We start from the raw sequence: 15098 nt of genomic DNA on the forward strand, positions 1-15098 counted from the left end.
ATCTCCCATTTTTGTTGAACAGATATCATCAAGTGATACTAGCATAGAGGTGTTTTTGAGTATTTAGGAATGGCGTTTGATGCTCAATTGCAGGATTGAATGCAGGGGGTTTTTTTTGCTTCGGTTACTGATCTATGAATTCTAATGAAATAAAAATATACCCTTCCTTTGGTTATAAGAGATTTCGATCATAGCAAAAAATGAATAGATATTAACTCTAATTCCTACATAGGTGATATTGATCAAGAAGTCCAATGACACTGACTTGCATGTCCTGGCCGAGCCATGTCGAAACCAGGTGGTATTAATAAACAAATAAATTCAACTCAATGCCACAAACAGACATCGAAGCAAGAAAAAAAAAAACATTTGATATACCTGGCAGACAAATTGCCGCATATGACTCCCACAAACACCATGCTGTAAATGCACCTTGAAAACACCGAACAGAAAAAGCCACCATCTTCCCGCGATAAGACCTCTTGTTTTCCCCCCATTTCCTCTCTTTTTTTTTGGAAGATTAGCCCAAACCAGCCCACATCCCCCTAATCCGCCTGGCAAGCTGAATATCCTTCTGCATAATCGTAACCCTCTTCGCATGAATGGCGCACAGATTCGTATCCTCAAACAGATGCACCAAAAACGCCTCTGCAGCTTCTTGCAGCGCCATAATTGCGTGCGATTGCCATCGTAGTTCGGCGCCTACTTCGGCTGGTAGCAGGTCTAGTGCGACTTCGCGAACTAAGCGGGCAAAGGGGAGTTTGCTAATCAACAAATCGAAGGAGCGTTGGTATTTGCGGATTTCTTTGAGGGCGACGGTGCCGGGCTTGTAGCGGCGGCGTTTGCCGATGGGGGTTGGGTCGCCCGCTGGGATATTTCGTTAGTATTTATGGGTTGGAGATGAGACTAGAGGTAAAGAAGAAGGACCTACGTTGTATGTTTGATGATCGCGGGGCTTTGCCGGCTGGTCGCTTGGTTACTCTATTTGTTGTTTTTGCCGCTGTTTTTGCCGCTGTTGGGGACATTGGCTGCTTCGTATTTCTGGCGGTAGTTGGTGATCTTGGGCTTGTGATGGGACTTGATGTTGTGGTTGTTTCTTCCTGTGCTTGACGGGATGATGGGCCAGCTCTGCTTGCTCTGGGAGAGTTTGGAGCGCTGCTGGTGGTGGTGGCTTTGGAAGAGCGCCCTCGGCCTGTTTTTGGTGGCATTTTGTCCTTTCCAGAGATGAGACTGCGAGACGGGCAAGAAATGTGTTATTGCAACGCCCGATCGATGTCACTTGTAAAGGGACCTTGGTCGAGCGAGTGATTGCGGGTCAGAAAGCTTGAATGGCGGTAGCTATCCGTAGCTCGAATGCTGTCAGAGAATAAAACAATATCGAGAGCGCGGTTGAAGAATAGAAAAGCCGAATAAATTACAAGTCAAGAGAACAAGAGAAAAGAAAGAACACACAAAAGAATGAGCAGCAAGTGGGAAAAGGAATCTTGAAATGTTGAAGCTAGATTCCCCAGCCTCCCTCTTTTTCGCGGGCGTGTTTGCGCTAGTCCCAATTAGGATATATTGTTTTATTGCCCAAAATGGTTAGTCTGCTATCGACCTCGAAAAGGGACGTTTTTCTTCAGACGTTAACATTTTAAATAACTTGCTTCTCCTCATATGTGGAGGACGGAAATTGTCTTAATACAACAACGAATCACCGTGCAACATGTTGCACATCTGATCAACTTCTCCGTTCTGGCATTTGCTTCCGACTGCAGGGAGCCAACCAATGCTGCATGTAACTACTGCATACAATCGTCGATAACTAAAGATGCAATTGGATGCTAACCCACCAGAACTCGCAGACGAGCTTATATTCCCGTTTCTCCATTACTGAACTGCATTAGTTGCCTTTTTCTTTTAGGGCACGGGGAATGCAGTAGCTTGCCCTAACGTGCATGGAGAGGGACATGCCCCGATGCAGAATGCAGCGGGTTCCTGCTCTGCGGTTGAAACAGCTCAGCTTGCACGGTTTTCCATTTGTTGATAATATCCCTAGACATATCCACTAGCTGCACCCATATGGCGTGTTTGTAGATCATCTAGTCTTATCTTGTGTTACATGACTCGTTGACCTAGTTAAACATGTAACATTACTAATGGGATGAATATGGATTTCTAATCCGGCAGCTTTTTTGCAAGAGACTTTAAAGTCATCTTGCTCTGTGAGCAGACCAAGACACTTATATTGAGAGAAACTGTAATATACCAGATCGAAATATCTTCATTCCTTGCTACAATACCGCCACCAAGAGAAGCCTCAAACCCGCTTGAAGCTCCCGGTAAGTCACAACCATACGGGGGTGGGGGGGGGGGGGGGGAGAAGCATAGGTTCTCATTCTCGTATAGGCGACTACGATGTAACCTCCACAGTCCACAGCGACACCTACCCCGAAATCGACCCAACAAAACTCAACCTCTCCGGGAAAGCCGTTCTCATCACCGGCGGCTCACGCGGAATCGGCCGCGCAATTGTGCTCGCATACGCCAAAGCCGGCGCATCATTCATCGCCGCCGGTGCACGATCAGGAACCGTCGAACTTGCATCCGCAGTCGAGGAGGCCGCCAAATCGTCAAATCGGCCTGCTCCAAAATACCTCCCACTGACAGTCGAGATGTCCAATCGGGAAAGCGTGGAGGAGGCAGCTGCGGATGTTGAGAGGGAGTTTGGACGGTGCGATATCATCGTCAACAATGCCGGCATATTCGGCGGATTCCAGCTGATTGAGGAGTATGATCCGGATATGTGGACTAATATCTTCGATGTGAATGTTCGAGGTCCATATCTCATTACGCGAGCACTTATCCCGCTGATGCTCAAGACCGGTGATGCATACATGGTCAACGTTTCGAGTGCTGGTGCACTCCTGACGAATCGAACACTGAGCGCATATCAGATTTCCAAGACGGCTGTAACCAGACTCGCGGAGTTTGTTAATGAGGAGTATTCTGAGAAGGGTATACTCTTTTAGCGTTCATCCGGGTAATGTCATTACGGATATGGCGACTACTTTGGGGGTTGACCAGGATCCGGAGTTTAAACATAGTTCGTTCTCCCCCTCCTATTCACTCTTTGCGTTGTTTTACAAACTCCATGCTAAACTTAGATGGGGTCACAGTTTTCGTCGACACTCCAGAGCTCTGCGGAAATACGCTGGCGTTCCTGACATCTGAGAAAAGACCATGGGTGGGAGGCAGGTTTATCCATGTCACATGGGACATGCCTGAACTCATTGCGAGGAGTGATACGATAGTCAAAGAGAATCAGCTCAGGATTACGATAAAGTATTAGGCTTAGTCTTAGAAATATGAAAGGAAGTCAAACTTCATCATTGCATAGCTAGGTGGCATTGGTCTATTCTCTTCTGTTCTAGGGGGTTGTGAATCTACTCGATTGTACTTCAGATGTACTCACGGTAAGAACTACGATAAGACCAGATCAGATTGCACATGGCATAATCTTTGACTACAAGCTCTTCAAGGCCGAGGGCTTGCTTCATTCGCCTCCAGGCGTTCATGCCTAGAAAATTAGGTACACGTCTCACCGATAGTAACAACTCAAAGTCAACGGAGAGGGCAGAAAAAATTGACACATACACATGCATGACCACCCAAAAGAGTAAAAAGCGATAGACGAGACGGGCGGCGACAAAATACAAGATTGGTATCATAAAGTTTTTAGACTGAGAAACGCCGTATGATGATGATTTTGGAATGGGTCGATATTGAACAAACGCAGACAATGATTGTGACTCTGACAGGTACGACATAAGCACGGAAAAAACGAAGACGGATGTAGAATGTAGAATGATAACAGAACCGAGTCAACACGGAGGTGAGTTGATGTTCCGTTTGATGCTAATATTCATGCATGTATGCGTGAATAGAGTGAATAGAAATGAGTGCAAGGCCAAGTTGCTTCTCTTGTGATATCGAAAATAGGATCGATTATTCGTATGTCTTTTCGTAAATGTAGAATGTTGGCTGACGATATGAGATGTCGCCAGCATGCAAATACAAAGAAAATTCGTCGGCTTTAACCAAAGTCGTTGGGTTTTCTTTTCATTGTGTCATCAAAGTTCAACCTTGGGAGGCGACCAGATAATCTTCGGTGGCTCATCAGACATGGCCAATCCGCTTGTCGAGCCAGCCTTGGAGCTATTACCGCTACCATGTCCACCGCTGATTTGACGCATTCCTCTCATAGCAGAGGATGGCCGACTCGAAAGGAGTTTTCGTAACGAAGACGCACTGATTGAGCTTGTGCCACCTGTGCTTCGGAAACTAGGCGCTTGAGGTGCAGTGCTCGTCGTCGACATGTTGCTCGAGCTGGCAATGCTTCGAATGCTGGTAGCAGTGCTGTCGTTTCTGGTAAATGGTGGAGGTGGAACTTTGAATATTGCTGGTACGGGAAGGGATAATTGTGGAGATGATGATGTAGAGGCGGAGTATTCTTTCAACACTGCGAAAGGTTTATTTTCTGATCCGCTTGATGCCGGAGAAAGTGGACGCAGTGATTCCATCAGTTTGAGAGATTCGATAGTTGGCGTGGATTGGACGCTAGACATAGTCACTACTGGAGATGTGCTGCCTGAGCTGTTTTCCATCATCATCGCTATCGCGTCTCGTTCACTATCAGTTGAATGACCGGAGTTACCGGAGCTTGGTTTGAAGATGTTTTGCATTGTCATCTCACCCATGGATAAATTCATATCAAGCTTTTCCAACTCTTCAATCGTTATTCCAATGCTAATAGACGTGGCCGGACGAGATACATCTGCTGAATCGGGTTCTTCAACTGCATCCAAATCCTGGTATCCATCTGCGTCGTATGGAATACCGTTCAGCGTGCAATAATTCCTGTAAAGATACTGACGGAGTCGATCGACTTCGATATCCCACCTTCTGTTCAAAGACTCAAGTGTAACTTCGACTTCCTCATCTAGTGTCTCCGAAGTCGAGGACTCAGAGAACTGGGCCGCTTCTTTTGACCGAGCAGCCATGTTAGATTTGGCAAGCTTGTGACCGCCAGATGGCTGGCCAATTGCCATTGCAGCGTGAATCGAGCGACGAATAGAGCTAGGGCCTGGTTGATGAGATGAGGTGTCGCGTTTGACGTTAATAAATTCCCGGCGAAGTCTTTCCAAAGATTGGTGGCGATCCGTATTCATCACAGGAAGCAAAGTAACCGAGTCGTTACGTTGGAGGCCATTCACTAGCACAGTGAAGGACTGGAGATTCATATCATTATTCTCACAATAAATCTCTTGCAGACTCGTATTCTCTTCAAGCACAGATGCAAGCGTGTTGGCGCCTTGTAACCCAAGCTTTTGATGCTCGATTCTGAGAACCTTTAAAGATTTGTTCTTTTTCAATCCCGTCAGTGCTTGGTTCAACCCAATACCGAAGCGAGCGACATCCAAGTGCGCGTATTCACCACTAATGTCCAATTCTTCCAGCGTCTCATTTTCTTCAAACATCAGCTGCAACGCTTCGCAAGTCTCTGGGCCTGCATCATAAGGAAGTGACGCTTTTGAGATATCCAAATATTTCAATGTCGTATTCTTCCTCATCGCCTCAATCAATTCTCTGAAATGATCCTCCTTTTTGAAATCAATCATGCGCATGGACAAATGCGTGGGCGTGTTATTGTCGGCAATAGCATTGAATAAAAGACTGTAATTCGTATCTAAATGATTTTCGCTAACGTGGAGATGCATGTCGCGCACCTTGTCGGCTGGACGGGTCATACAACGTAAGAAAGTAGCAACGTCGCCGCCTGTCAGTCCGCATTGGTCGAGACGCAGAATTCGTAGTGACGAAGAACGATCGCTGACCAAGTAAGCGGCAATTGACTCCACAGTCTCCTTGTTGACTGCTGTTTGACTGAGTGAAAGTTCCTCGAGACGCCAGTTTAACAAAGTTTCTGGTGCAATGAGTGGCTCTGTTCCGGAAGTTCTAGCAACGCGGGTGAGGTTGATTTTGCGGATTTGACCAAAGTATCCAATTTGCTGCTGAAACAGTTCCGGGCTAAGTCGTCCTTGGATTCCAGAGATGTTGACAGCTTCCAAAGTCGTTTCCTGAGCAGTCAATGTCGACAAGACGAGATCCAAGTCATGGACCGAAAGGCCACATTCTCCAACTTCTAGCGCTCGAAGATGACTGGTCCTCTGCGAAGCGGCGTCCACAATATAGTCCAAATCCGAATCACCCAGTTTGATGCCATTCAACACAATCCAATCGACATTGGTTAACTGGCGACGACAAAGAGGGAAGATGGCTTCTGGAATACCGCAGCCAGGGTCTCGAGCGCCTCTATCCGAAATAGGGGTCCGCGATAAACAAAAAGAAAAATCGAGTCTTCTGAGGCGCTTGTTCTTCAAAGCCAAAGCACGAATTTCCTGTGACAAGAGCGACAATCGATCCTGACCAGCAATGGTCACCTGAGCACCAGCTCGAGTCAAGAAAGCATTCCAATCGATGCTGAAACGGTCGCGACAATTCTGTAGGACATCAAGACTAACACCACTGAAAGAGATTGAGACAAAGGACTCGTTGTATCGCAGCGCGCGCATCAATGCCAACAATTCTAGGGCGCTGTATTGACTGCATTTCTTCGATGCAGGCGGGAGGAGTTTAAAGCAAGGTGCATCTTCACATTCAAGATCAATAGTGTAGCGGATGTTGCTTGTATCGATGTCGTAACTAGCCGAGTACGCAACAAGGGTTCTGTCAAAACAGCCAAACTCTTCGATGAGTTCTGTAGACTGGATGAGGTTTTCATCGGCAACTTCTGATGATGCGATGAGGTCGTATGGTTGGTGTAGCCAGAGTGGACGCAGAAATTCTATGCGTTGCCGAACCCACAAGACAACGTCTAGAGAGTGAACGGACGCGAGATTCACCACCGTTGCACTTTGTAATGGCACACTACAATACCTCAGGTCAGTATGGAAGACATCGAAAGAAGCAAACAAAATCAGAAAGGTATTACCGAAAAGTCAACTGGAATCGATCATCCCCAGAATGCACCATCAACGAAGTCAATGCCATCAAACCAAGAGATGACCCTAGGTCAATCTCGCTAAGAGAAACTAGAGACGAACGGCTTGAACCTCTATGCAAAGGGATCAAGTGGATCCTATGGAGGCCAATTGCAAGATAGCACATGGTTGCCGACAGCTTCCCAAAATCGTCCGTCGAAGACCTAATATTCTGCTTGGTTGGAGATCTCTGAGTAACACGAAAGAGGTTGAAGTTTTCGGGATCATAGTCGCGTTCTTGCTCCAAAATTCGAACAACATAATCGATGGTCTTCGTCTCGAAAGGGAATGGTTCATTAGTGCGAGCAGACTGGGCGGCAGAGCGAATCCCAATCAGCCAGAGATGTTGTTCTTCTGGATCTGTCAACTGAATTGCCATAAAAGCAGCTTTGTTGGTTCGATCATCCAAATAGGACAGCTCGATGGTCGTTTGGTTCTGATTGTGATTGTTTCGCCCATCCTCGACGCCACTAACAGATACAATGCTGTTCAAGGCGATGGCTGCAAGATCCCCATTATGTGCAGACAGGGAATGGTCTTGCGCTGAGCCAATGGAAACTACGGATTGGCGGTTCACTGGTGTTGTCCGACCAGAGGATATGTTGATGGTGGGGAACAAGTCTACTGCTTTGTGTTGACTCTTAAAGCGAATCAAATGAGTATCAGTCAACACCAAATAGTGACTTCTCTTCCGCCACATAGTTCCCGCAGTTTGAACTTCGCCATGATGCAAAACCACGTGGCCTAGCGATTTTTTTGCTTGAGCCAAAGGCGAAGCTATCAAATCGTTATCATCTATTGAAGCACCTCGAGATCGCTGGCCTGCCAGCTCATCTTCCAACGACTGCAAAGAACGAAATGACCCAAACATAGACGCGCGTTTCGAAGGCTGCAGCGACTTGCGCTTTTGCTTAGACACGTCTGCTGGCATACCAAACATGACTTCTGACTCGGACGTCTGCCGGCGGCATGGGACATTCGCTGGTGCACCCCTCGGACTGGGATCACGGCTCCCAAAGAAACCCGAATTTCGACGAGCTCCCTTCACTGTCGATACTCCATCCGAGGCTGATCTGTCATGCGAGGTTGAGACGGATGGGGCGGTTGTAGAGGTAGGAGCTGAGAATTGGGGTGAGTGATGAAAGAAGGTGAAGCTCTTTCTTCGTTCTCTTTTTCCCACCAGTATCTCCGCCATTGTGACTAGAGGCTCGGCGATTGGACCACAAACTAACTAGAAGATCGCAGGGACTGACTGGGGTGGCAGCAGCTATGACGAATGTATGTGACTATCAAGTGACGATAGTGTCATCGAACCTGTTACACAGGTTGGCACCAGATATTAACAAGTGATTCTCAACCAACCAGTGCTTGGACAAGAAAAAGCAATTCGCAAAGACCTCCTCCAGCACTATCATGAAAGAGCCTGAGGGGAGAAGCGAGATACAAACGTGGGAGAACAAAGAGGATAGATACCTACTGGATGGTTTAGAGAGCCATGGATATGGCATGCACCATTCACAATAGCTGTGATCTGGTAGAAGCAAATAGGCCGGTATGTGGCAACCTATGCTAAAGCCACCTGACGGACTGCAAGTGAGAAACTATTACTGCAGACGGATACAAAAGTCCAACGACGGGCCGATCTTTTGTGGGTGAAGGATCCCCTGGTCTCCGAATGGGGATATTTTTGCTTTGCTTGTTTCTAGATTGGCCCACAGAACCGGTGTAAAAAACAAAGGTAATGAGGGGATTCAGACCAGTGCAGGGAAAGAAGGAAGGGTTCAACTAGATTTTGGGATTTCTGCAGGAAAAAAATAAAATAATAACGTGCCGAATGCGGATCCGCCAAGGACGCAAAGGGGATGCAGAAAATGGTAAAATATGTGTATAATCTCTGAATGGGGAGGGGGGAAGAAAAAGAAATGAGGAAAGTATTGGTACAAATACAAGAGAAGGAAGGCGTGGTGGCTGCAACGATCACCAGTAGGCCATCGGTGCGACAAGATAAGAAGATAGGCAGGCTGGGTAATAAATAATGGTCAATTGGCCGGAAATGGATATGATGGCTGGCTGGTATGTACTGATGCAGCAGATGTTGTCTTATGTATGGGTGTTTAGTGGTGAATGCAGCAGTTGAGGGATGAAGATTGGCAAATGCCAGCTGGGGACGTCACGCGTGAGGTCAGGTCAGGTACGAGGTGGGAGAGAGTATGATGTCAAGCTTCTGCAAACGGAAACGGAGGTGAGATCTGCCGGGTGTTCCGATTAGAAGATGAGATTCTGAGAAAGTGTCACTGTCGACCGGCGAGAGAAAAGAAGGGAAGAGAAGAGAAGAGAAGAGAACATAAAGTCGAGTGTTTAAGACACACTGAGAGAGAAGAATAAGATTGAAACGAAGTTGAAGAAACGAAACAAAACGAAAGCGAGAGACCATAGCAAGGACGGAAAGCAAGAAAGAAAGAAGCTTCCATGAGGTGCCTGGGAAGTGGACCCCCCTGTGGCCCTGTCTGCTACTTTCCTTGCGTGTGGTTGGCCGGTGGCTGGACACTAGTCCCGCTGCGGCTAAGTGCGGTATCTCGGGTGCAGCCAGCGGGCTGTCATTGGCTGGAAAAATGGAGCTAACCCAACACGCAAGTTTCTTACTGAGACACACCTTGGGTTATCTCTGTAGCTTACAGGCTTACAGGACATACTCGGTTTGTGGTAGCTTCATTGGCATATGTTTTTGCTGTGATAGACATATGCTTGTCTGGGATTTATATTAAAGTCAACATCCATCCCAACGTACACTGACTCGCTTCGCGAATTCGGCCAAGTAAGCTCGTCACTAAACAGTAAACTTAATGCACAACTACCACTAGGCTAGCCAACATCTTGACCAACTTACGAGTAAAATTACGAGGGAGAGACACGCGGGCTGTGGACCATATCTCGGAAACGGGGATCATTCGATGTCCATTTTCCATTTGGGATTTTATACTAAGTTCGTACTGTAGTATTTTTCTCTGGGAAAAAAAAAAGGGCCATGAATGCGCCAAGACGCTCGGATCTTGAACTTTGTTAGATTAACACACAGCCGGGAGCCCGGGACAGCCCTAAAAGGTTCGACGATACGAAGTTCGGGATCCTTAAAACAAACTCTCATCCAATACGCCGTCATGAATTCACAAGCCACAGCTGACCATCCCGGAAATGTATTACTCATTTGCCAATCAATCTGGATACAAATTAGCCGATCGATGGAACTAGTTTATGCGTTGGTCGATATCGCGCTAAAATGACGACAGCTAATACAGAGTATACAGAGTAATGATCAACAACCTGACGGAGTATTTAATTCTTTCGCCTAGCTTCCAATGTCTACCTAGTACATAAGAGAAAAAGCAAACAAGGGACGTGATATTACAATACAGACAATCAAACCAGATGATCCTTGGATCTACTTGATATTTTGCAGAGATGGGACCGAGGTAGGTGTAATTAGTGCTACCGAGTACCAACTATAGAGTGACACAGGCATAGACACAGACTCACATACAAGCACAGATGGAGTCATGCGAAGCGCAGCTTTGTGTAACGATCCATGGATATTTGCGGAGATTCGGGGACGGGGACTGACTGGAAATAATCTCCAAGGTTAGTAGTTCCCGACAGCTTGTTTACGCTTATTTGCTATGAGTTGGATTTTGAGCTTTCCGACACCGGTTTTCGTTTTATTTTATGTACGTACTACATATACATGCATTGTATACTGTAAAATGTGCACCGAGGTCCTTTGGATTGCTGGGATGACCGATGAGTCACATCCATACTGACGACCTGTATATGGACCGACCAACACATGCAGTCGACTCCGTGAGCCAGATACGTCCCTGTCCTCGGATATCCTTGGCCACTCAGGAACTGTCCAAGATCGTATCAAGCCTCCCTTCGTCTCACCTATCATACATTGTAAGGTTGATACCGACAGTACAACCACAGTCCGTTCATCTCATCTACTGTTCAACGGCGGCTTTCCGTTCTGCTCGTCGAAGTCTTCGCAGCGCTTGCAGATACTCATTCACCCGCCTCTCAGCCCAAATCGTGCCACCTAGCGTCATAACTGCAATCTGAAGGAAGATTTTGAACTGCGGCGTCAGGCCGCGGTAGATACGAGATAGTGGTCCGATACTTTCCGACAAGGACGAGAGCGGTTTGTAGAATAATGTATTCCGGATGCCTGAAGGCGAGAACCGTGACGATGATGACGGCGATGCTCCGGCCGTAGTAGGCGCCGCAGGAGCCGCTGCATTATCGAATTTAAACGGATGAGGCATGATCAGTATCATGTGTGCGAGAATGGATACGGAGCCAAACTATAAGTACGCGCATCCTAGCCTGTTAGTCTTCTGCAAAATACCCCCCCCCCCCGGTCCTCGTCTAGACTGAGCATCCCCAAGCGACAAGAAAAGAGGTATACAAACCCGTAGTGCACCAACAGCAAATCCCTTGACCGCCTCTGTCGTGACCTGCTCAGGCGGCTCAACCTGAGCTCTTTGGCTTGATGGTGGCGGCATGGCTTATTGATATATGTGAGGGGGGAGTAGCTGTCTTTTATACTGCACAAGGAGCAATAGCCTGAGTCTTGGCTACAGTAGTTCCTACTTGGCTGTGATTCAGATGGGTGTCGGTTGTATAGATCGAGTCCGGCCGCATATGACAGCGCCGTTTTTCGATAGATCCAATGATCGGTTCTGTGATCAACAAGAAACGTAGATTTGTAAGCCAACGGCTCCTTTTCGAGTAAATCTGTATGTCCTTGAAATAACAACAGCTGGGCCAGCCAGAGTCGGTAATCGATTTAAAGAATCTATACCAAAAGGAAGAAGAAAAAGAAGAGAAGTTAGCGATGATTCCGCATTCCATCATGTCAGCCCGTCGACCAATGGGAAACATTTCCGGATAGAATTTCTGCCGGCCAATCAGAGAGCTGCCATTCGGCATTCTTTTGTATGGGGGAGATTTTATCAGTCACCTCCAACTAGTTCTGAGTTGACTTTTCTACCACCTTCAACGTCAACATCTCTTCACTCCGCACTGTCCACTGCAACTTCACACGCTTCAAGCAGAGCCTCTACCTAGACATAAATCAGCACGGCCTAAAAAATTGTCTCGATTAACGCCGAAACCGCTCACAATGGCCCTCCCCCGCCGGACAGTCTCAATCTCCCGCATCACCAACGAAACCAAAATCCAAGTCTCCCTCTCACTCGACGGCGGCGTCCTCCTCCCTTTTGAAGAAAGCGACCACTTTCCCGCCCCCGAGTCCGCCGAAGAACGAGCCGCCGCGAAAAAGGGCGTGCTTCCAGAAAAAAATGCCCCGCATGCCACACAATTCACTTCTACTCAACAAATAACCATCAATACCGGAATTGGGTTTTTGGATCATATGCTTCATGCTTTGGCGAAGCACTCGGGGTGGAGTTTGGCGATTCGGGCCAAGGGGGATTTATTCAGTGCGTCTCTCCTCACCCCAGGTCATTCATGAAGGGAAGAAGAGACCAAGAAGGCTAATTTTAGATAGTTGACGACCACCATACCACCGAAGACACTATGCTCGGCCTAGGAACAGCATTCACAAAAGCCCTCGGCGCACGCACATCTCTCGCCCGCTTCGGCCGCGGTGACGCCCCGCTTGACGAAGCACTCTCATGGGCCGTCATCGATCTCTCAAACCGACCCTACGCAGTCATTGATCTGGGCTTCAAGCGTGAAAAGATTGGCGACCTCAGCACGGAGATGATAACGCACGGCCTAGAAAGTTTTGCACAGGCTGCTGGTGTCACTTTGCATATTGGTTGTTCGTATGGATCGAATGATCACCATCGGGCTGAGAGTGCGTTTAAGGCGTTGGCTGTTGCGATTCGGACTGCGTGTGCCAGGAGGAGCGCTGGGGAGGCGGGTGCGGGAGATGTGGTTTCTACCAAGGGTGTACTATAGTGTTAATAGATGTATATATGTGAATTGATATCCTGATTCGTTCGAACTGTCTAAACCGACTGATCCCATTTATAGGTGTATGTTTGGGCAAATGACTTAGTCTACCAAATACGACTAGATACGAGTCTGAAATTCGTTCTGGGTGGAATTTAAGGTTGGCCCCAGCACAGGACCTCGAATACTATTACAGTATGACAGCCGAACTTGGATTTCAAATATACACGCAAGTTTTAAAAGAAAGATCAAGTCTCGCAAAGTTAAGAAGGGACATGGATAATTCAAAAAATCCCTTGAAACGGGAATAACCCAAACTCGATACGCCTCCTATACCATTCCAATGCTAGCATGCTTTTTTTTTTCTAACCCTTACAGCAGCCAACCCCAGCCCAAACACCCACGCTGTACATAACAGCTTGATTTTCTTTTTAAGAAGAACTAAACCCCAAGCGCCTCCACAGCCCTACTCCAATACGCCCTCCTAGCATCCGTCACCGTCGTGCCCACACACCCGCTAATATACCCTTCCCACCCTTGCTCCGAGCCCGTCTGCAACGCCTCTCTAACACCGCCACTGCACTGGGTCGTTAGAAACCACGCCGCGGATCCAAAATCGTATTTTTCGTCGGACAGCAACAAGTCCAAAACGGCGGCCACGTCGCCTGAAGATAAGGCGTAGACATCCCTCAACTCGAGAATTGAGGAGGCATATTTGTCGTTGAAGGTTGGGGATTGCATGTTTCGCGCTTTTCGTTCGTCAATGTCAGTCAGCTCTTATACTATATATTGATACCCCAGACTTTATGTCCATGGTTTGAAAGAGGGCTAAAAAAACTCACTGCCCTGCCCAGCCACGCCGGGAAAATGATTCCGATTATATTTGAAATCGCCGGACTCAAACGCCATCAAACTTATCAATGCTGCTTGTTCAGCGACATTGTCAATCCCGTATGTTGTAAATGAGTCGTTGATAAACGGCGCTGCTTGTTCGGCGGTTCTGCATTCGCCTACTGCGGGAGGGTTGTAGCATGTTGATGATTTGGGTGAGATGGCGAGGATTTGGTTGGATGTTATTTCTGCTTTGGCGGTAACATCGGATCGCGAGGAGATGTAGGGTTTGCGATGCAGGTTCCAGGTCGGTGATGCCGTGGCCAGCACGGCAGACAGAGCTACGAGGGGGATTTGGGTGTGCATTTTTGATATGTAATTGTATATTTTCAAATGTTCGCTCAAAGGTTTGGAACACTACCTAGGTAAATCAAAAAGAAAAACAAAGAAGCAGACTCCATCAATTAAGTAAGTAAATAAATATGTTTATCCTAGATTCCAGAGCCAAGGACGTTTCATGCAAATCCCCTTCTAGCCCTAATCCACAAACGTGGTGGAAGGAATGTCGATTGAGTCACCCGTTCATGAAACATTCGTGAAACATCCGAGAACAACGGCTGTGTTCCAACCTCTATGAAGTGGTGATTGTTTGTGGGTAGAGATCATTCATTTCTTAACATTCTTGTATATTTGAGGCTGATAGTTGAGCATTTACCAGCCTATTATTTAATGTTTTGTAATCGTAGTGACACACCATCAGTTGACATCGGAGCCGCTAACTATGTACCTAGGGCTAGGGAGCCAGCCCACGAGGACTGAGGTATGCGTATATGCTTATAACCTGAAAGATTTACTAGACTTGGCCGAAACATGCATATAAAGTACGTACCCGTCAATAAATAGCATTCACCGGTATGTACAGCAGGTAAATATTATAAGTGGTTGCATACATGAATCATGAAGGACAGGGTTTATACCAATCACTTCCAGCGTGAGTTATGACAATTGTCCTTTCCTTCCAAATATAGTTTCCCACCAGTCAGTAGACCGTCTTGCTAGCTAGCTGGATGGATCAGGTATGATACGCCGAAAGAAGAGACAAATTCAGACAAGTGAGCAAAAGTAAATAAGACCTCGTATTCCCCAAAGCGCCAATCAATGAACAACAGCAGCAGCACAAAATATACAAATCCACACACATAGACATAGACA

At 47.0% G+C, this 15098-nt stretch overlaps 6 protein-coding genes across 6 annotated transcripts; 2 read left to right on the forward strand and 4 right to left on the reverse strand.

The window, feature by feature from the left end:
- Positions 1–520: 520 nt before the first annotated feature.
- EYB26_009706 (uncharacterized protein) lies at positions 521–1208 on the reverse strand (the record flags this gene model as incomplete). Its single annotated transcript, XM_054268953.1, has 2 exons — positions 521–867; positions 932–1208. 2 exons carry the CDS (start codon positions 1206–1208, stop codon positions 521–523), a joined length of 624 nt encoding a protein of 207 aa, XP_054124928.1.
- A 369-nt stretch (positions 1209–1577) lies between these two features.
- On the forward strand, positions 1578–3331 carry EYB26_009707 (uncharacterized protein; the record flags this gene model as incomplete). The annotated part of the gene is made up of 5 exons (XM_054268954.1): positions 1578–1580; positions 2213–2321; positions 2389–2968; positions 3012–3085; positions 3159–3331. 5 exons carry the CDS (start codon positions 1578–1580, stop codon positions 3329–3331), a joined length of 939 nt encoding a protein of 312 aa, XP_054124929.1.
- A 781-nt stretch (positions 3332–4112) lies between these two features.
- On the reverse strand, positions 4113–8277 carry EYB26_009708 (uncharacterized protein; the record flags this gene model as incomplete). The annotated part of the gene is made up of 2 exons (XM_054268955.1): positions 4113–6969; positions 7034–8277. The coding sequence occupies 2 exons, from the start codon at positions 8275–8277 to the stop codon at positions 4113–4115; spliced, it is 4101 nt and encodes a 1366-aa protein (XP_054124930.1).
- A 2800-nt stretch (positions 8278–11077) lies between these two features.
- Positions 11078–11638, reverse strand: EYB26_009709 (uncharacterized protein; the record flags this gene model as incomplete). Its single annotated transcript, XM_054268956.1, has 2 exons — positions 11078–11437; positions 11546–11638. The coding sequence occupies 2 exons, from the start codon at positions 11636–11638 to the stop codon at positions 11078–11080; spliced, it is 453 nt and encodes a 150-aa protein (XP_054124931.1).
- A 620-nt stretch (positions 11639–12258) lies between these two features.
- Positions 12259–13061, forward strand: EYB26_009710 (uncharacterized protein; the record flags this gene model as incomplete). Its single annotated transcript, XM_054268957.1, has 2 exons — positions 12259–12577; positions 12646–13061. 2 exons carry the CDS (start codon positions 12259–12261, stop codon positions 13059–13061), a joined length of 735 nt encoding a protein of 244 aa, XP_054124932.1.
- Positions 13062–13496: 435 nt separating this feature from the next.
- On the reverse strand, positions 13497–14252 carry EYB26_009711 (uncharacterized protein; the record flags this gene model as incomplete). The annotated part of the gene is made up of 2 exons (XM_054268958.1): positions 13497–13804; positions 13898–14252. 2 exons carry the CDS (start codon positions 14250–14252, stop codon positions 13497–13499), a joined length of 663 nt encoding a protein of 220 aa, XP_054124933.1.
- Between the last annotated feature and the right edge of the window lie 846 nt (positions 14253–15098).

The sequence above is a fragment of the Talaromyces marneffei genome, chromosome 8 (genome assembly GCF_009556855.1).
Source record: "Talaromyces marneffei chromosome 8, complete sequence".
Taxonomy (NCBI): Eukaryota; Fungi; Ascomycota; class Eurotiomycetes; order Eurotiales; family Trichocomaceae; genus Talaromyces; species Talaromyces marneffei.